Raw genomic sequence first — 22,358 nt, 5'->3', positions numbered from 1 at the left:
TATTAATTGAACTGTAAAATTAAGCTAATTGGCAGTCAGCTAATTGTGCATTCGGGGCACTGATTTGTCCTGTTGTCATTGTTTGTAGGTGTGTACGCGTGGATTGGGATTAATTTTGTACTGGGAAGGTTCAATCATGTCGACGATGGTGAGTATAGTCGTTAGCTGTTAGGGGGCCAAGCATTGAACAGGTTGATTTAAGTTTTGTTTTTTGTTTTTTTTAAATATACTCAGCAAAAATAAACACTTGACACTCATTATTTTTCAAATAGTGTTTAGAAACTTTTTTCTTGAAAGAGTTCTTGTTGTGATTATGGTTAAATGCATTGTCAAGGGCATTACGTCACACATTCATTCTACTGGTCGGGCCTACGTAGCACGTGCGAGAGCACTGCATGCTAAAATCACGTTTCCACGTGACACAAGTGACGTGACCTATTGATACACGTGCAATTGATCTCACGGTAGCAGAGTAGAGTGTCATCTCAGAAAAACAAGGTTTTATGGTTAATTATTCGTTAATTTGCAATGCCACGACTGTCAAACATTCAGCATGAACGTGCCATTGGCATGCTGAATACGGGAACATCTGTCACTGACGTTGCGAGGGTTATGGGATGCAGTCGACAGACCATCCATAATCTCCAGACACGTCTCCATCAAACTGGCACCACAGCCGACCGTAAGGAACCCTCCACAGAACTTGCAGGAGCTTGGTGCCATGTTGGTACAAATATGGCGGCGCATTCCCCAAGCTGTGTTCAGACGCATCATCCAATCCATGAGGAGACGTTGTATTGCAGTTGTGAACGCCCATGGAGGACACACCCGATATTGACATGATTTCATTAAGTTGTGACTCACAGTTTTTGATCATGGACATTGTCGTCGCATTTCCGGTGGAACCGATTCCATGACAAACATGATCTGTATGCTATAGCATCTTTAATGACAAGATAATTGAATACAATCATTATTTCAAACCTATTTTCCAAAATGTTCAAATTATTGACTTTGAAACGAGTGTAAAGTTTTTATTTTTGTTGAGTGTGTGTGTATATATATATATATAATATATATATGTATATCTATATGTATGTATATATATATATATATATATATATATATATATATATATATATTAGTGCTGTCAAAAATGTCGCGTTATTAACGCGTTAACTTGACTCAATTTTAACGCCGATAATTTTTTTATCGCGAGATTAACGCTCTGTGGCATGATGTAGGTTTTTCATAAGCTTTTGAAACTGCCAGGAACTTGGAACAGAGACTTTGGTTAGAAAACCAATAGCAGCTAGACTGTACTGCCACGCCCCGCACAGCCAGAGTCCTCCCCCAAGAATCAGCGCAGGCAGGGCGCGCTAGTAGAGATGGGATTTATGGCTCTTTGATGGGATCCGCATCTTTGTGATCCGTTCTTTGAAAAGAGCCGTTCAAAAGACTGGCTCATTTGGCTCTTTTTAAATATTTATTCAGTTTTAAGAAGACAGCGTCTAAAGAAGCCAGATCCCTCTGAACTGTAAACTCAATGCTATCCCAGAAATCCTTCCTGTAATATGCAAATTTGGCCGCCTCTGATTGGACAGCGCGACGCATCAACAGGCAGAAAGTGTAAAAGTACAAAATGTGTTAAGTGAGCTGAAACAGTAAAGATCAGATTCAATGCAATATTTATCAACGAACAACTTAAACTTAATATAATAGTGTACTTTATATTATAATCAAGCATGTCAAGCCTACCGTCACTGTGTAACCTATCTCTCTTTAGTTGTAGACTAACTCAAACAGTAGATCATTTCACTCATGGTTCTCTTGCTAGCCCCGCGCCGGTGCTCGGCTTAGGTTTCACTTTGCGGTGGCTGTGTCAAGACGTGTTATGCTTTGCAATAAAAAAAAAAACATTGGTACAAAGCAAGCCCATTCACTTTTTTATGCTGATAAGAGAATTACAATGTTTTTTTTATGTGACAAAAATGTGCGATTAAATTGCGATTAATCGCGAGTTAACTATGACTGTCGCGACATTAATCGCGATTAAATATTTTAATCGCTTGACAGCACTAATATATATAAAATTGCAAAATCTCCATTACACAAAGCTTGTGACATATTTTTCATTCCATTTTACTGCTTTGCTTGGTCTGACTTTGATGGCAAATAAGAAACCTTCTCTACGTCAAATATCAAGGCAGTGTGATGGTGTTTTTAGTGTTTCTTGGTTTTACTATTCTGAATGGTCTTTCACTGAAGTGAAGATGAATAATAAGGCAGATCTAGTTATTTGGAATTGATGACCAAATTGGATGGAAGAAAGTAAATAAAATCCAGGTTTATGGAGGCGGGTTTGGTAGTTGATCATTTTTAAGAAGTCTTGTGCTTGAAGGGATTTATTTTTTTTAAATTGGGAAATTGAAATCCATAAATACTCTGCTCATGGATGCTGGTTCTAGATCCTCAAATCCAAAATCTTGCCTTGTAACCAAAAGTGTACCTCCTGCTCTGAAGAAAGCTTTGCTTCTCTAGCAAACAGAACTTGAGTTTATTTTCATCTAAAAGCAGACACCTCCCCTCTATTGAAACGGCACATTGGATTTATAACGAAATGCTTATGAGGTTACGATGCATATCGGATAGTTTTCCTTATGAACTATACTAGAATCTGAGCTCTTTCTTGCAGTGATCATCTAATGAGTCACCGTGCGCTCTCTAATCTTTTAAAATGTAAATATTTTTCAAGTACTGACTTGCACCTGGTTTGTGAAACGTGTCTTATCTTGGCACGGTGTGTTGGGAATGCTTTCTGCATCCAAGGCCATCTTATACAGCTGCCTTCTTTCTGTGGCTTATTTTTAGACAAAGGTTTATCAGCCTGATTTTAACTTCGCTTGCCTTTAATGTCCCAGAAGGTTTTTTCCCCCACATCTATAAACGTATTAGCCTGTTACTGATAAGCTATAGGCGTTATTACTACTATACGCTGCTATTACTATAGATATTGTCAATAAAAAGGAATTATGGCGGAGTTCAGTTGCTCAAGTGTCCTAATGCTGTTTCTATTTTTGCACTTGGCACCTGACTTGAACTTCATACCAGCATGCATTTTCTACATTCTGATATATTAAAAAATATTTTAAGGTTTACATTACTTAGTGGTTGGGGTGATCTTTTTTTAAGTTGTGGGCAGCTGATGCTTGGTCGTTGGTACAACATTTCCATAGGAAGATCTATATAGTCAGTCGTTCATTTTGGAAAATGTACTTTTTGTCTTAATGGGAAGGATTCTGGCCTTTTTAAGCATGTTTTCTGAAATGCTGTTGTGAGCATTACTTTCGTAGTTTACGTTTTTGTGCTTTTGTACAAAACCATACAATGCCTTGGTGCTATTTCAGTTGTAATTAACAATTGTTCACTGAAGCCAAAGTGAATATCGGTGATTTATTATATGGCATGAGCTACTTCCGGTAAAACCATGCGCTCTGATTCGGAGATTTTTCTAGAAAAATTTAGTATGAGGGCGCTCACCATGGCGGGGGGGTGTCCCGTCCCCCCGTCCCCCGCCATGCGAAGCCTTTGAAAAGTTGAGGCTACAATAGGACATTCTGAGGGTATCTGAGAGGGAAATTGTAACAAATTGTTTATTTGTCAACATTGAAAAAGAAAATAAAACTTTGTCACAAACAACACTTAATTCAAATTCTAATACCTCATAATTCAAATTACACACAATACTAATTCCTCATGATTCAAATTTAAATTTATAATTCAAATTCAAATGAATCAAACATTCACCAGAGAAATCTGTTGTTTTCTTATACTAGAATAAGGTAGTTCAAAATGAAAAAAAAAAATAAAAATAATAATAATAATAATAATTCCAGAGCAAAATTATTTTCTTTAAAAGGAAACTACAAAAGTAAACATTGTAAAGTTGGAATCCAACCCAAATCACAAAGTTTGAAACCATGCAAAAAATGTAAGCGTGCTTTAAAAAAAACGTACTTGAACTTTTCCTGGAACTCGGCCTTTTCTCATTTTGTTTTTCCACTGAACACTCGATGCCTTCATCAGAGCAAGACATCTGGTCTTCGTTCGTTACGGATTTCGCGACGCCGCTGTCACAGCGCTCGGTTGGCGTGTCCTTCAATGAGGCCCCGGAACCGGCAGCACGGACCGATCCCTCGATTGTTGCGATCTCACCATCGGAAACATCTTTATCCGCTTTGTGACAGAAAAAAGAAGTCGTCGTCATCTGTCCCGGACAGTCTTTGGCTTTCTTCTGTTTCATGCCGCGGGACGACATCTTTAAATGCCCAAGTGTCAACAAAAACAACTCGCGAACAACTTCTGTGAAAAGCTCCCACGCCGGTGGGTGAAATGTCATTCAGTCTCAAGAAATCTCACTCAACAAGTCAGCTGATCTTGTATGTAAACCATGTCAAATCTCACGAGAGCAGTTGCGACAAGTAAACAACATGGCGCCTCGGTCTGGAAAACGCCAATTCGGATTGTTTTTGCACCGTCTGGCGGTGTATCTACTGTACTATGGTTGGAATATTTTTGGAGTAATTATAACTTATTTGATGATCAGACACATTGTCACGTGGTGTTGCTGGGATGTTTTCATGGGGAAAAGATCGTTTTGAGAAAGATTGCATGTTGTGCAGTAGCATATAAGTGCATGGCCTAAGTGTGACTTGGGGTTCAAGCGGCATTTCAGTAGGGGGGCGCACGCCGAGAGTAAGAGGATGCAGCGCCCCTGTTCCCCGGTTTAGACGAAAGCATGCTGGTTCCTTGGCAGGCAGAATTTTTCCCGTAAGGCCTGTGGCTTATAGATGAAAGTCTTCCGGATTTACCCGAAAATCCGGATATTTGACAAAACTCTTGAAAATCTCCAGTTTTCCGAATGGAGAAATTTATTTTTCGGATTTTTCACTTTCCTAGATGCGGTGTAATACTTCGCATCATCCTTGCATGGGCATGGTCCTTAAATAGCCCAAACATAGTTCATTGATTAAAGACAGGTGTTCTTTGTTAACGGCACGCGTGCCGGAGCTCATTAGGCACGTGCACCCAAGGCGCGCCTTCAGGTGCACAAGCTAAGGCGCGCAGGACTGACACCGTTCTGCGCAAGCGCAACACAATCGCACTAGAAAGCATATTCAAGCTGCCAGTGTAGCTGCAGTCTTTTTAGTTGCTTTCCTCCTTCTTTCGACGTGAAGAGAGGTAAGCAATTTATTATATATTTTTTCCATCAAAGTTGCATTTTGTGGCTTCGAAGCCAAGTTTTAGTGCCGTTTCTAGAACACAGCATCAAGAAAACGTGGAAGAAACAGCAATAATGGAAGAGCCGGTTTCTAAGCTGCCTAAAACTAGCAGTGGTAATTTATTTTTTTGTTACATAATGCACTCAGGCTGCCAGTCAGTGTGACACACACACACACACCCTGAAAAATCCTAGCTACGCCCCTGATTTACATGAGAAATTTGGTATTCATTGGTGTGTTTAAATTTACAGACAATACGAACTAATGTAAACAATTGGCTTCAACTCGCATAAATATGAATTGGAAATGTTTAGTTCACTTTAGCTTCTGCAAACGCACAACTCTACTAAAAGATTGAGCCTTGTTTATCAATGTCCCCAACATTGAAACCTGAAAGCTTTAGAAACTCTAACAGACCTTTACTTTTTAACAGGACTGTTTTGGGATTTTGCTGAGTTTACCTTCAACTGTCTGATATTTTTCAAAGTAATGAACTGTGTAGCCAGGAAAATCATCACATTTTCTAAATGCACTCCTGAAAATTACTCATTAACTAGGGCAGGACTTTTCAAAGTGTGGGGCGCGCCTCCCCTGGGGGGCGCCAGAGTTCTTCAGGGGGGACGCAACGTGAGGAAACATAAACCAGAATAATGGGCCTTTTCCACTACCCTTTTTCAGCTCACTTCAGCCCAACACGGCTCGCGTTTTGACTACCTCAGAGCAGCACGACTGAGCTCACTTCAGCCTTACTCGGCACCCAAAACTCTCACAGTTTTGGAGTGGGGCTGAAGTGAGCCAAACCGAGCCGAGTGGGGCTAGGGGCGTGAGGAGACACTCCCCTGTGCACTGATTAGTGAGGAGGAGTGTCCTCACATGCCCACACACGCCCCGCGAGCATGCTGGGAACCACCATCTGTAAACACCGTAAACCCGGAAGAAGAAGAATTACGACAAATTATGCGCCTCACCTCATCTATACGCTCTTGCCAGTATCTGTTGGCGTTGTCGGTGACAACAAGCCACAGCACCAAGACCAGTAACACTAACGACTCCATGTCCTCCATGTTTATTGTTTACTATCCGGTAGAGCCCTGCACTCCCGCGGGAGTCCTGCGGGAGTCCCACGGGACTCGCGGGACCCGCCGCAAAGCAGTGCGGCGCGGGACAAATTTTGAAAGCTCATTGCGGGCGCGGGCGGGACCGGAAGTGCACATATGCGGGCGGGAGTGCACATATGTGGCGCGGGCGGGAGCGGTGATAAGCTGCAGTCCCGCTAACTAAAAACGTGTTTGAAATAAAATTTATAAATTATTAATTTATGTCTATTATATATAATTTGTGCTGGATATTTTATTTGGCATTAATAAAAACATTTTTAAGATGCCTAAATTTGCAGAGAGTCAGATTGAGTGAGGAATGGCATCTTGAATTTGCCATTGATCACCCTAACGGGCAATCCTTTGATCACTCTAATGACTCGCCGTTCACACCCAGCTAGCAAGAGAACCATGAGTGAAGTGATTTACTGCTTGAGTTAGTCTACAACTCTAATCAGAGAGACAGGTTACACAGTGACGGTAGGCTTGACTCAGTGCTATCCCAGAAATCCTTCCTGTAATATGCAAATTTGGCTGTCCAATCAGAGGCGGCCAAATTTGCATTTTACAAGAAGGATTTCTGGGATAGCATTGAGTCAAGCCTACCGTCACTGTGTAACCTGTCTCTCTGATTAGAGTTGTTCACTCATGGTTCTCTTGCTAGCTCTGCTTTGCAATAAAAAAAAAAAAAACCACAACATTGGTACAAAGCAAGCCCATTCACTTTTTTATGCTGATCAGAGAATTACAATGGTTTCTCATGTGACAAAAATGTGCGATTCACTATTAAATATTTTAATCGCTTGACAGCACTAATTATTATTATTAGAGACACTACATGCTGAATTCAGAAACAAGGTAAATAATAACAAACGTGAGCTGTAGATATTTATGCTCAAATCCACTCAAAGTAGGGGGCGGGGCACCATCACGCTGTGTCAAGACAAGAACTTTCCTGAGAAGTAATGCGAACGTCTGCATCATGCGGGATTTGCGGGCGGGAGCGGGACAAAATATGGCAGGCGGGAGCGGGACTGAAAATCATAATTCTTTGTGGGCGCGGGCGGGAGCGGGACTGAAAATCATAATTCTTTGTGGGCGCGGGCGGGAGCGGGACTGAAAATCATAATTCTTTGTGGGCGTGGGCGGGAGCGGGACTGAAAATCATAATTCTTTGCGGGCGCGGGCGGGAGTGGGACTGCACAATGCGGGCGGGAGCGGGACTGAAAAATCCGACCCGCACAGACCTCTACTATCCGGGTCGTGAGACTACCGCTTAAAAGGTCACTGATGTCACTGTTTGCGCCGCCTAACGACATCATGTGACGTCCACCCACTTTCGCTAACTCCACCCAATGTGTTCACCCACTTCCAGCCAGCACGGTTCAGCGCGGTTGTAGTCGAAATGCAACCCCAACAGCCCCACTCAGCTCAACTCAGCCCAACTCAGCACTTTAAGGTAACTTCATGTTGTGCTGTGAGGTTCTGTGCACTTTAACTTTTGAACCAACAGGTGCATTTGGATAAGTAAAGCCTATTTTTCTGCATTTTTGTAGTCCTGGTAATCTTTTATATTGGTAAAGTTGTTTATAGGACCATTTCTCAGTGTCTTTGTTTTTTTTAATCAATAGCTTTTCGGTAATAACTTAATATTTAACATATCACTCAATTTTAATCACAAAAAGAGAAAATCGCAGCAATTTCTCGCAACTTTCACTTCCTTCCGCAATGTAATCGCAACAAAAACCTAAACACCGCAACTTTCATCGCAATTTTTTGGAAAACCCCTCGCAACATCAGACATTTTAGCCCGCAACAATCACAAAAAAGGCCCACGAAATCCTGGGGGGACTGAAAAAAGAAGGAAGTATGACCACGATTATTTAAAGTTTGGATTTTCATGGACTGGATCTGAAGATGCTCCACTGCCACAGTGTGTTGTCTGCCAAGAGGTGCTCGCTAACGATGCTATGAGATGTTTAAAATGTATTAAACAAGATGTTTAAAAAAAGAAAAGCACAGATGTTTAAAATGTGTACAACAACCATTTTTTTTTAATACGAATGGAACATTAAGTATAGCAACAACAAAAATTGCAAGGGGGGGGGGGGGGGCGCTGTTGTTTATTTGCTCTCTGAGGGGGGGCTGACTCTCCCACACTTTGAAAACCCCTGGACTAGGGGAATTAAATTTGATATTTTTGACATGTTAATCATTAATGTACATGAAAGAAAAAGGCTTAAAAGTTATAACTTGTTTTAGTGAAAATAAGTACTAGAATGCAGGGTTTTGCGTGTTATGTTATTAAAATTTTTTCAGGGGACGCCCCCCCCCCCCCCCCCCCCCCCCCAAAAAAATCTTAGTTTGACTTTCAGAAGTTCAGGATTTTTTTCTTTGCTCCACTTTCATCTCTAGTGACTGATTATGGACTTTGTTTCCAAGGCACCGGCTTTCAATGTTGCAAAAAAGAAACAAAACGACAAAAAAAAGTTAAATGGAAATCAAACCGGAATCAAAAACAGCCGAAACAGAAAAGACCAACAAGTCAGCGAGTTATTCAAGAAATGAGCAACGAAAGAGCATTCAGAAATCGAAATTTGTTACCCTGAAGAGGCTGCACAGGGAAGCAAGCAACAAAGCCATGACGATGATTACAACTTTAATCTTAGGGGGAAAAAATGCCATATAATAAAGACTCATTTGTTCAGCCTTTACAGGAAAATATCAGACCTCAGTCTGATATTTTCCTGTAAAGACCTCGCACTCAGTTAATAAGTAGTTAATAACAGCCAAGACTTCGTCTTGATGATTCCCCAATATTCACTGAGCCTGAGGTGGATCATTCTTTTCGTATAAATACACAGGTAAATTTATTTTAAAAAAAAATCGTAATTAAAAATCCTTCATTTCAAACTTCAAAAGCAGTCTGCCAGTGTAATGAAGGTGCGGCGCAGACTTGTCGCTTATCTATGCCAACTTGTATGAAATCTTTTGTTTTGAAATCTTTAAAATAAATCACAATTCCACCTTACCGTTGAATAGTTTTAGACCAAACTTCGTAGCATCTTTAGTGCTTTTAGGAACAGCATTTTTTTTTCATTTGTAATTCTTCCTCACTTCCAGTGACAAAGCAATTGGCCGCCAACTTGCCAAGTCGCTCGAGGTGATTATCGAGAAATAGTCTGAATTTCTTGACCAATCAGCATGTGTGATTTTTTTTTTTTTTTATAATGACCTGCGTATGTGTACTAATTGCATTTAATATATTTTACATGAACCACATATATAATAAGCTGTCAAAATGTACTGGTTTTGGTGCTTGGCCCCCTTAATTGCTACTTAACTTGGCTTTCTGGTTTAGAATTGATTTTTTTTTTTCCTGTACTTTTCCTTCTCTTATGAACTGTGCACTCGTATCATGGTGTCTTCGTAGGTGACGATGAGATCGTGGAGGTGCAGGTTCCCGGTGGAGACCAGCAGGAGACGTTGGTGCGCAGACGCACGGCCGGAGTGTTGGACATGGGCGGCGTCTCCACTCAGATAGCATACGAAGTGCCCAAAACTGTAAGCTTTGCTTCCCAAAAACAGGTTATTATCTACAACAATTTCCATTCTTAAAGCCAAAAGCTAGGTTTGGTGATTGACGTATTTCCATCTTGTCTTTCTGGTTCCTGGTTATTCTATCTTGCCCTTTCCTGTGGACTGAGAAGGCCTGTAGAGCTGAGGCTTTGGGTTAAAATCAGTCTACCGTGTATAAGGCGTAATTATTTTTCAGAGAAAACAACCAACCTTTTGACATTTTTGCATTGTGTTTGGTTTGAACTCTGGCTGTAAGGTTGCCATCGTGTCTTCACTAACAGGCTGGCGTTTCACTAAAACATCTGATCGTCTAGGAGCAGGTTGTTCCATTCATGTGCTTTTACAGCTTTTTATGCGTCATTTCACCTGGCTGGAGGGCATGATGAATTTGCCTTCCATGTGTTTATCCTAAATGTTTTAAAAATGGTTGGTTTAGCAGTGCTAACATAAAAAAAAAAAACAACCAGCCATATACCTGCGTGTGCTTATTAACGTCAGTGCTTGGCACTTATGGCTTGTCGTGCGCATGTATTAACATCACTGGTAAGGACTGTAGATGATGAATTTTTTTTTTCTCCCTCTTTACGTGCCACATGACAAGCTCACGTGTGTCTGATTGCTGGTGTTTGTGGTTTCATGTGCACTGACAGGAAGAGGTGGCTAAGAATTTGCTGGCGGAGTTTAACCTCGGCTGTGACGCTCATCGCACCGAACATGTGTACCGTGTTTATGTTTCGACATTCCTGGGATTCGGTGGGAATGCAGCACGCCAGAGATACGAGGAAAACCTCATCAGCAGCACTCGCCTACAGAACAGGTCAGAACAACATGGGTCACTTTTTCTAAATTTTAAATGTACTTTTGTTTCTCCTGCTTAGCAAATCTGCACTTTTTGTTTCGCCTGATAAATGAATATTCATTTATGTGGTTTAGTCAACTAATAATGCAGATTTCCTGACTGATGTGTGTGTTTTAGGCTGTTGGATCAGTATCGTGGTGAGACTCCTGACTTCCCTGTGCTCGACCCGTGCCTGCCCTCGGACCTCCAGGACGAGGTGGGTCTCCCCGGTCAGAAGCTACACCTGCGTGGGAGTGGAGATTTCGAGCAGTGCCGCCTGCAGCTTCAGCCCTTCCTCAACCGCACCAACGAGACCAACACCTCGCTGAATGGCGTCTACCAGGCCCCGATCGACTTCACCAACAGCCAGTTCTATGGCTTCTCTGAGTTTTACTACTGCACAGAGGATGTGCTGCGTATGGGCGGAGATTACAACTCCACCAAATATATCAATGCTGCAAAGGTAGGCTCGGTCCACTCTGTGTAACTCAAGTTATTTTGGATGTAGGCTTATTGGAGTTTAGTTATTCCTGCTCGGGGATTTTTGTGAACAGATTTTCATCAATTTTTGCAGGACTACTGCGCTACCCAGTGGAGAACTTTGAGAGAGCGCTTTGATCGTGGCCTTTATGCCTCGCATGCAGACTTGCACAGACTGAAGTATGTTCCAACACCATTTCCAGTCACAGATTATAATATTTAACAATTCCACGAAATCAAGTCGTACATGAGCAGATAGCCGACAAGGCACGTAGCACTAAGTTGGCTATAAGCCATGTATGACCAGATTGAGTGGAATAATTTTTTTTTATTCTACCCACATTCACTGGATTTTGAGAATTGGAGCATTTTTAATTTTTTGCAAATTCGATAAAAACTTTATATAAAATGTATGATGAAATCATTTCCGCTCAGGCAGACTTCTCAAAAACCTATCGATGGCTGCACGAATTGACCTGAGGTTTTTTGTTTTGTTTTGTTTTTTGTAGAAAGTGCCGCCTTGCTGTTGTGCCGAGGTATAGAATAGCTTTAGACATTTATGTAATTATTCCTTGGACATTTCAGTTCTTTAATTTGCAAATTTCTTTGAGCTTTTGAACCAGTCTAAAAAAAATACTCAACAAATTTTAATGTGTAAAGATGAAGAATGTAAACAAACCTGCGAAATGACGAGCAATTTGTGAAAAATGCTTTAATAATAGTAACGGAAACATTCTTTCGTTTCTGTTTCCGGTTGAGAGTACGTCGTGTGCATTCTGGCTGCCGTTTCTCACCGGAGGTTTTTTTTTTTTAATATATAAATGTATGTATGCATGTATGTGGTGTTTTTTTTTTTTTTTGTGTGTGTGTTTGTGTAGTTTGATATTTGAGTGTTTTTGTCCGCCAGTTGTGGTGTAGCTCCGGACCCAGTTTTGGGCGTCGGTTCCCTCCAGGCCTTGGTTCGCTGTGGGTGATGTCTGTGTTCCTCGCTATGGACTGTAGTGAGCTCGCTGCTCATTTTAACATCGTGGTTGTCCAGCGGGGCGGCACGGTGGTGTAGTGGTTAGCGCTGTCGCCTCACAGCAAGAAGGTCCGGGTTCGAGCCCCGTGGCCGGCGAGGGCCTTTCTGTGCGGAGTTTGCATGTTCTCCCCATGTCCGCGTGGGTTTCCTCCGGGTGCTCCAGTTTCCCCCACAGTCCAAAGACATGCAGGTTAGGTTAACTGGTGACTCTAAATTGAGCGTAGGTGTGAATGTGAGTGTGAATGGTTGTCTGTGTCTATGTGTCAGCCCTGTGATGACCTGGCGACTTGTCCAGGGTGTACCCCGCCTTTCACCCGTAGTCAGCTGGGATAGGCTCCAGCTTGCCTACGACCCTGTAGAACAGGATAAAGCGGCTAGAGATAATGAGATGAGGTTGTCAAGCGCTCTGTGCAGCAGTGCTTGGTGTAATGTTCCGAGCAATGTTGCTCGGAGGCATCGCAGCGGCTGTGCAGGTGGTTTGGGACCTACCGGCGCTCTGCGTGGCGGTGCTTCTGTGGTCACTTTGTGGATCCGTGGCGTGGTGTTCCGAGTGATGTTGCCTGGCAGCTGTGCTGGTGGTGTGGAACTTGTTTTCGTGCGCCTTTTTGGTGGGACTGTGGCTGCTACACCATTGGAATGACATCCTGACCTTTATCTGGTGGACTTTTTTTTTTTTTCTTTCCCCTCCCTATTATTATAAAGCAACCTTGGGTTTTGAGAAAGGCACTATATAAATTGAACTTTATTATTATTATTATTATTAATAATTCTTGAAAAATTAAAAAAAGATGCATTCTTACCATCATTCCATATTTTGTTGCTTTATTTTTATATTTTTTGGGGTTTTGTTTTCAAGTAGAGTTTTTATTTCATCCTCGGTTGGTTCAGCAAAACGCGCCACCATTTTGTTTTTCTCTACTCACTGTATACGAGCTGATAGCCTAGTAGTAGAGTAGCCAATCAGAGCACACGATTACGCATATCCAGTGAACTTGGATGGAATAAATGCATATATAGCTATGACGAGCACTAAAAGAACAAGAGATCGATTTGCCCTCTTCATCTCTCCACAGGTACCAGTGTTTTAAGTCGGCGTGGATGTATGAGGTGTTCCATTCTGGTTTCTCGTTCCCTCAAGGCTATGAGAACCTCAAAACGGCTCTGCTCGTCTACGATAAAGAGGTGCAGTGGACTCTGGGAGCCATTTTGTACCGCACACGCTTCCTACCTCTGAGGTACGGCTACATCTGTAGTGTCCGGTGCAAGCGAGCGGTCGGATTAAAAAAACCTTACACCGATGTCCTTCATTCATCCTGAGCAACTGCTCGGTCATACAGATATTTGGATCAGTAAACCGATACACTCCTAGTTTTAGCTAACTGTCAAAGATGATGCTTAAGAAGTAATAATACTTTGAAAATTAATTATGCATGGGACACTCGTTAATATTAATTAAATAAAACCCAATTTTTTTTTTTTTTTTCTTCTGTAATATCAGGGACATCCAGCAGGAGAGTCTGAAGGGCTCGCACTCGCACTGGCACCGTGGCTTCACCTTCATGAACAATCATTATCTCTTTCTGGCCTGCTTCATGGTGGTGCTCCTTTCCATCATGCTCTACCTGCTCCGACTGAGGCGCATCCATCGCAGAGCCGCGCTGAACCGTGGGCCTTCCGTCCAATGGCTGGAGGAAGGGCGGGGCTCTTCAGACCTTCCTGTCACCTTATAAGGACATGAAGAATTCAAATAGCTGGAAGGCAACTTGAACTCTTGTACAGAGGTGTTTTTTTTGTTTGTTTGTTTGGTTTTTTTTTTGTATAGGTTGTTGAGTCCTGTGGATCCTGCACCTCTCCAAGGCCTGAAGGAGGATTTGGGGTTTTTTAAGCTGTCCCATCTGTCATCCTACATGATCTGGGAACTGCTCGTCAAGATTTAGATCTTGACCTCTCTCTTCCTTCCCAGGCCCCTACTGTTGGGAACGATCCTCATGTTTTTTCATTACAATATTGATAAATGACTAAACAGTTAAAAGGCCAGTGGAAAAAGCTTTTCAGTGCAATCGGTCTTCATCGAGACTGCTCCAGAGTGCCTGGTGAGCCGGACGTCACGAGTCCAGTTCGGCTACGAAGACAACTTCTGCTGCCTTGAAGCATTTGTTAATGTGAAAAGTACCGAGTGCGAGGTTAGGAGTGTACTCTCATGTAGTGATCCAAGGCCTTGTCCAGACTTTTACGGATATTTTTGAAAACAGGATTTCTATACGGGCGGCATGGTGGTGTAGTGGTTAGCGCTGTCGCCTCACAGCAAGAAGGTCCTGGGTTTGAGCCCCGGGGCCGGCGAGGGCCTTTCTGTGCGGAGTTTGCATGTTGTCCGCGTGGGTTTCCTCCGGGTGCTCCGGTTTCCCCCACAGTCCAAAGACATGCAGGTTAGGTTAACTGGTGACTCTAAATTGACCGTAGGTGTGAATGTGAGTGTGAATGGTTGTCTGTGTCTATGTGTCAGCCCTGTGATGACCTGGCGACTTGTCCAGGGTGTACCCCGCCTTTCGCCCGTAGTCAGCTGGGATAGGCTCCAGCTTGCCTGCGACCCTGTAGAACAGGATAAAGCGGCGAGAGATAATGAGACGAGATGAGGATTTCTATACCTCAGTTTCGAAAATTCCTCCATCAGAAAATTTACATGAGCATGCTGGTCCAGTAGGTGGCAGTAGTATATCAAAAACTGTTCTCAAATGCCTCAGGAATATGAGAATAAGGTGAAGATCATGCCAATGGTAGAGAAGCTGAGATGTCGGAGGAAAAACTTATCCAGTTTTCAAAAACATCCATACAACATATGGACAAGGCCTTTTTTTTTTTTTTTTAATAAAGGATCTAAGCATCAGCAGGTCCCCACACACACGTATATATTTTGGTTCTGTGGTTAAACTACAGAGGAGGCATAGCATTTATTTTCATGGCCGAGCTATAGATTTTTTTGTGGGTCAGGAGTTAAATTTGATTAGTGTAAAAGTGATGCTAACCAGTTACCTAAAGTACGGCACTGCTGTAAACACAAACATAATCTTCGTAGCCGTAGTTCACTCACAAGCTAACTAACGTTTGGCCGGTGATTATGATTTGTAATTAAAGCTCTATTGCTATTCGGATCACGCAGATCAGGTTTAATGTTTGCAGATCACGTTTAACAAAACTTTGTTGATTCTTGTTAACAAAGGCAAAATCAGGGCATGGTAGCAAAGGGTACTGACCCTTTTGTTATTTATATATTGCCTCAAATATCCTGGATAAATGCAGCCTTGGTCCATAGATTTCACACTCCTCCAGTTATAGAGCGTGGCGCTTTTTTTTTTTTTTTTCCCCCTTTCATTCTTGTAGTCAGAGCTCTGACAGATTTTTCCTTCAAATGCGAGTTCGTCATGAATTAACTAATGTTATCATCCTCCTCTACTTCATTCCCTTTTGAAAGAAGTCTCCATGAAGTTTGTGTGTGTGTGCGGTATTGAGAGTACTCGTCATAGTATTTGGACTGTTTTGTAGACAACACTGTATTGCTATTTATTTGATTCTCTCCTTGGTCTGTTAAAAGGAACCTAAGGAGCTTTCTTTTTCTAGTTTTACTAGGTTTTTTTTTTTTTTAATTTTTTCTTTAATGCTGTAGTTGGTGCCAGTCTTGTAATTTTTTTTTTTTAAATTGAGTTAATTAATAGTAATTCAATGATTGTACATTTTTGGTCTCAGAAGTATGAAGAGAAGCAGTGCAATAATATTTACATGAAAAGGAACACACAATATTTCATTTCCTTGTATAGAGTTGCAATCTGACACCAGGGATTTCGACAGCGGTGTATCTGCGTACGTCAAGACGAACGCCGTTAACCGTAATGATTTAAACACATGAGCGGAGACCAGTGTTCGTTTCTCCTACAGCAGACAGATGATTCTTCTTTTGAAAAAGAAAAGCTGGTAACTTACCAAAGAGTAAAAGAGAGAATGTCCTTACTACAGTGTTTGTATCATTCAGATCTCTGCATTCAGAAGCCATCGATCGTGGTATGATGTGCATAAACCTGCAAAAATACTGGCATCATGTTTAAGTTGTTCACAAGCCAAATCTGTCATGTGCATGTGGAAAATGGCTCTTTCAGAAGTGTTGTTACTTTCTGACGATTAAACCAAAACTTGATTTCTCCAGTGTCTTTTTATTGTTCTTCTGTGGCCTATAAGATGAGATAAAATGCAGAACACACTGCCTGCCAGTCAAAAGTTTGGCATTTGTTTGAATGCAGTTCAATCGCTATACAAACAAAAATTTGTTTTGAGGAGATTTGAACATTTAATGGAAATTTCCAGTTATCGAGAAGTAGAGTTTTCTTGTTTCTCTGTAAAATGTGACGCTACTTTTCCATCCATCCGTTATCCGTAACCGCTTATCTTGTGCAGGGTCGTGGGCAAGCTGGAGCCAATCCCAGCATGTCTTTGGACTGTAGGGGAAACCGGAGCACCTGGAGGAAACCCACGCAGACACGGGGAAAACATGCAAACTCCACGCGGCAAGGCCTCCGTTGGCCACTGGGCTTGAACCCAGAGCCTTCTTGCTGTGAGGTGACAGTGCTAACCACTACACCACCGTGCTGCCACTGAAGCTACTTTTTTTCCCCCTCTTACTGACTTTGACTTTTAAGTTTATACTGTATCTGTTATAAGAAATGAGAATAGGAACTACCATGTTTTCACAGATGTTTAAACATTAAAGGAAACTATATACGGATAAACCATACAGTGGGGAAAAAAAGTATTTAGTCAGCCATAAATTGTGCAAGTTCTCCCACTTAAAAAGATGAGAGAGGCCTGTAATTTTCATCATAGGTACGCTTCACCTATGAGAGACAGAATGGGGGGAAATAATCCAGGAAATCACATTGTAGGATTTTTAATGAATTAATTGGTAAATTCCTCAGTAAAATAAGTATTTGGTCACCTACAAACAAGCAAGATTTCTGGCTCTCACAGACCTGTAACAACTTCTTTCAGAGGCTCCTCTGTCCTCCACTCGTTACCTGTATTAATGGCACCTGTTTGAACTCGTTATCAGTATAAAAGACACCTGTCCACAACCTCAAACAGTCACGCTTCAAACTCCACTATGGCCAAGACCAAAGAGCTGTCAAAGAACACCAGAAACAAAATTGTAGACCTGCACCAGGCTGGGAAGACTGAATCTGCAATAGGTAAGCAGCTTGGTGTGAAGAAATCAACTGTGGGAGCAATTATTAGAAAATGGAAGACATACAAGACCACTGATAATCTCCCTCGATCTGGGGCTCCACGCAAGATCTCACCCCGTGGGGTCAAAATGATCACAAGAACGGTGAGCAAAAATCCCAGAACCACACGGGGGGACCTAGTGAATGACCTGCAGAGAGCTGGGACCAAAGTAACAAAGGCTACCATCAGTAACACACTACGCCGCCAGGGACTCAAATCCTGCAGTGCTAGACGTGTCCCCCTGCTTAAGCCAGTACATGTCCAGGCCTGTCTGACGTTTGGTTAGTTTTTTCTTTTTTTTATCAGACATCTAATTTTTAGGTTTGTTTACCTGACATGTTTCGACGCACGACTGTCGTCTTCCTCAGAGTGTCACCAGATGTTGTTGGTGACACATCAGCTGATGTTTCAGGCCTGTCTGAAGTTTGCTAGAGAGCATTTGGATGATCCAGAAGAGGATTGGGAGAATGTCATATGGTCAGATGAAACCAAAATAGAACTTTTTGGTAAAAACTCAACTTGTCGTGTTTGGAGGAGAAAGAATGCTGAGTTGCATCCAAAGAACACCATACCTACTGTGAAGCATGGTGGTGGAAACATCATGCTTTGGGGCTGTTTTTCTGCAAAGGGACCAGGACGACTGATCCGTGTAAAGGAAAGAATGAATGGGGCCATGTATCGTGAGATTTTGAGTGAAAACCTCCTTCCATCAGCAAGGGCATTGAAGATGAAACGTGGCTGGGTCTTTCAGCATGACAATGATCCCAAACAGACCACCCGGGCAACGAAGGAGTGGCTTCGTAAGAAGCATTTCAAGGTCCTGGAGTGGCCTAGCCAGTCTCCAGATCTCAACCCCATAGAAAATCTTTGGAGGGAGTTGAAAGTCCGTGTTGCCCAGCGACAGCCCCAAAACATCACTGCTCTAGAGGAGATCTGCATGGAGGAATGGGCCAAAATACCAGCAACAGTGTGTGAAAACCTTGTGAAGACTTACAGAAAACATTTTACCTCTGTCATTGCCAACAAGGGGTATATAACAAAGTATTGAGATGAACTTTTGTTATTGGCCAAATACTTATTTTCCACCATAATTCGCAAATAAATTCTTTAAAAATCAGACAATGTGATTTTCTGGATTTTTTTCCTCATTCTGTCTCTCATAGTTGAAGTGTACCTATGATGAAAATTACAGGCCTCTCTCATCTTTTTAAGTGGGAGAACTTGCACAATTGGTGACTGACTAAATACTTTTTTGCCCCACTGTACAGTGTGTCATTTACTAATAAGCAAAAATTACAGTTGCTAGAAATTTGCTGTGCCATAAGAGGAATAAACACTATGGGATATTCTGTCCTTTGAAAATAATCAACCTCTGGGTGATGATAGTAACTTTGCTTTGTTACTCCATTGCTTATTACTTTCCTGTAATATTCCTTACATAAGCAGTGCTCCTAGCCTATTACTAATATACAGTGGCGTGCACCGATAGACACGAGGTGGTGCTCAAGCACCTGCCCCTCTGTCCAAAAAAGTGCCCTTTTGAATTTTTTTTTTTTTACAGTTTACTGAGGCCAATGTCGACATAATCTTTTAGAAAAGCCGCGGCAAAAAGCGTGTGAAAATAATGTCCCGATGTGTGCCCCCTCCGCACACACACCGGACCTCTGTCTCTCTTGCTCTGTCACGTGAACAAGCGTGCAGTGCATTCAATGTGAGGTTGCAGCATAGGGCTGCACAATATATCAAAAAAGTATCGATATCGCGATATCATAGTTTGCGATACACATACCGCAAAAATTACTTAAATTTCGATAAAAGGCACATTTTTCTGTGCCGTCCAATCACATTTGAATGTCAACAAGCGCCGCGGGATAACTCCGCCCCCTATTGCAAAACAAATAAAAGCCTCGTGGTGATGGCGAAGGCGGGAGCAAGTGTGGTGAGACAAACTTGTGTAAGGAGGAACTGGTTTCCAAAAAAAAAAAAAATGCACGTCTGCTATTTGGAAGTGCTATTTGAATACTTTGGATTCAGGAGGGGTGATGTACTGCAAACCACTGGCGGCTCGTTAATAGGGGCGATTTGGGCGACACACTCCCAAACAGGGAGGGAGATTTATTTTTTTATCTACTCCTACTACCATGGCAACAGTAATGTCATTGTCCAATCAGGTTAAGGTCGCGCCTGGTGTAGCCACGCCCTTTTGGGGCGATTTCTGTCAGGTTCAGATTTGCCCCAAAATCTCCCATTGACACTAATGGTACGTACGTTTTTTTTGAAAATCCTGCTCCCAATGCATTTTCTATTAGGTTTTATGTGCTCGCACAAGCAGCGTGCTTACGTCATACGCCTGTTGCGCCGCGCAAGTGTTGCCAGATTGTGCATTTTGGCGGGTTTTGAACATAATTTTGGGCTGGAAAACGCAACTTGCGCGGGAAATGTGTGAACATTCTATGAAGATGGCGGCAAGTGTTGAGTGCAGCAATACGATAGCGTCTCTGAAAGAAGTTCCCTTTAGTCGTCGTACCAATGAGGAGAAAACGGTAATCAAACAGCTAGGACCTCCTAGACCGAATTTAAACATCAAGCAAGTGTCTACGAAGGGGGAGAAGACCTGCTCAAGAGGTTTTAACAAGAACTGGTGCCACCGGAAAACTTGGCTAGCTGGCTGGGATGTAGTCAATGCTCTTTTTTGCTCCCCTTGCGTTCTCTTCCACCCTGGAAGTAGCACAGCAGACGGTACAGTGATATCTGATATTTGAATTTACTAGGCAAAAGTTGTGTGTGTATGTGTGTTACCAAAGGCAGTTTAACATTGCCATGCTTGGAATATTTCAGTAGCCTCAAGTTCTCTCTGACTTGGTGTAAATTAAGCATATTTTCAGTTTTTATATATTGTACAGTATGTGTTCATTGGAGCCAGCAGCACCTTACCTTTTTTCCAACTTGTTCAGCCAAGTTGCACTGACTACAAAACCTTGTGTAACCTTGTGTGTGTATATAGCTAAAGCCTTTTGTGTTCATTGACATGCTTGTAATACTTTAAATTTCCTTTTAAGGCATGGCTTTCTGGAGGAATTCTTGGGGAAAAACTGCAGAATTTATTTAGAATTATTATTTGTTGTTAAAATGGTGCAATTCCATATAAAAAAAAACCCTAATTAAGCTGCACATGTTTGTTTGATGGTTCTGCTTTTCTTCATCTTTTTCAAAACTTAAACACTTGTTTTGGATTTATATCCTGCCACTTTAATTGCATTCTTTAGAATTGAAGAAATTAGAATATGTTTATAATTAAGAATTTGTGTCTACTTCTTATAGAATACTGGAATAATATGAGAAAATAAATGAGTAATGTAATATTAATTGATTGTGATGCCAGATGTTTTGCTTTGAAGGCTTCACAATGAATCTGCCTTAGTTTTAGCCTGGCAAGCCAGACTAAGGCCGAATCCCATTTCACCCCTTGGACCAACCCCTTAGCCCTTCCCCTCCATTTTGCGCGTTCACGTGAAGGGGTAGGGGTATCCCAATCCCAGTTAACGCGGAGGGGTAGGGGAAGGGGGAGGGCTTCTGTACCCCTCCAAACGGAGATTTTCCTGGAGCAGACTCCGAACGAAGGGGTTTGAGTGATTTCCCACAATGCCATGCGGATTTCAGAAAGATGGCGGTTCCCGCGGCGAAAGATTGTCATAAATGTATTTTCTCCATTATTTACGTGTTTTAAGTTGTTATCCAGAGGAAACACGCCGCTTGATTCGCTTTCGAGCTGAGAATGAGCAGCGATTTCTGAAATCCAAGCTGCTGCTAAAAAGCTTTGGGAGTGAGTATTGTTTTCGGTTGCTTGACTGCGTACGTTTTGTTCTGTTATTCTCGCTTTTATTGTTTACATGAGTGTTCTGACACCTCATTCTGTCGGATGTGGTGCACGAAGCGCCAAAGATATCCCATTCAGTGGTGTTAGTTAACAAATCACACCCTGCCAGCAGAGATTTCTGGTTCTGCCTCTGGCTCTGACTGTAGCGGCTGGTCGCAGCCAATGACGCATTTGGTCGCGTTTTGCTAACGTAAACGCTGACGGAGGTACGCGATGACGTATGCGATCGTTGAAGGGCTATCCCAATACGTAAGGGTTGAATTTCAAGCCCTATCCCTTGTAGCTCAGTTTCAAGGGGAAGGGCCAAGGGGAAGGCGGAGGGGTAGGGGTAGAAATTAGAATTGGGATTGGGCCTTAATGTGAATATTTGCCACTCGTAGGCAAAAATATTTTTGGCCGCTAGGCGGGTGGATCTAGTTTACTAGGCTACCTTAGTTTGCCACCTTTAACTTGTTTAGGGTTGCCACCTAGTGGAGAGAAGAGATATTGTCTATATTGATATCTGAATTTACCAGGCAAAACCAAGTTCGGCCAATTGATTTGCTACCTAGGTCAATTTACTTCAGTCCTGTGGACATTTACGGTCCGTGTAGACATAACGGGGGAAAATTGCCCCCCCCCGAAAAAAAATTCAGGAGCCGCCACTGCTGCAAACTCAGGTACTTTGCAAGACATGTCCCTGTAAAACAGTGGTGGGGCGGCTCACTGGGACAAACACTGCTGTACAGAAGCATAAAAACATAAAACCGCGCTCTCTCTCACACACACACTAACTCTCACACACACACACACACACACACACACTACCGCTCGCTCACTCACTCACTCACTCACACACACTACCGCTCTCACTCACACACACACACACACACACACACACACACACACACACACACACACACACACACTACTGCTC

At 42.3% G+C, this 22,358-nt stretch overlaps 1 protein-coding gene across 5 annotated transcripts in view; it reads left to right on the top strand.

Moving 5' to 3' along the window:
• entpd4 (ectonucleoside triphosphate diphosphohydrolase 4) overlaps positions 1 to 14,747 on the top strand; it is a 32,258-nt gene extending 17,511 nt beyond the window's left edge. For 4 of the 5 annotated variants that reach the window (XM_060930695.1, XM_060930696.1, XM_060930698.1 and 1 more), the window contains 7 exons: positions 89 to 148; positions 9,813 to 9,967; positions 10,609 to 10,775; positions 10,935 to 11,259; positions 11,371 to 11,456; positions 13,371 to 13,532; positions 13,796 to 14,747. In XM_060930695.1, the coding sequence (XP_060786678.1) occupies positions 89 to 148; positions 9,813 to 9,967; positions 10,609 to 10,775; positions 10,935 to 11,259; positions 11,371 to 11,456; positions 13,371 to 13,532; positions 13,796 to 14,027 (1,187 nt within the window). In that variant the 3' untranslated portion in view covers positions 14,028 to 14,747. The remainder of the gene's footprint in view (positions 1 to 88; positions 149 to 9,812; positions 9,968 to 10,608; positions 10,776 to 10,934; positions 11,260 to 11,370; positions 11,457 to 13,370; positions 13,533 to 13,795) is intronic. The other variant, XM_060930699.1, reaches the window with a different exon arrangement.
• Positions 14,748 to 22,358: the final 7,611 nt, after the last annotated feature.

This window comes from Neoarius graeffei, chromosome 10, assembly GCF_027579695.1.
Source record: "Neoarius graeffei isolate fNeoGra1 chromosome 10, fNeoGra1.pri, whole genome shotgun sequence".
Lineage (NCBI taxonomy): Eukaryota > Metazoa > Chordata > Actinopteri > Siluriformes > Ariidae > Neoarius > Neoarius graeffei.
The sequence above is the reverse complement of the archived record's forward strand: the minus strand, read 5'-3'. Positions and strand labels throughout refer to the sequence as shown.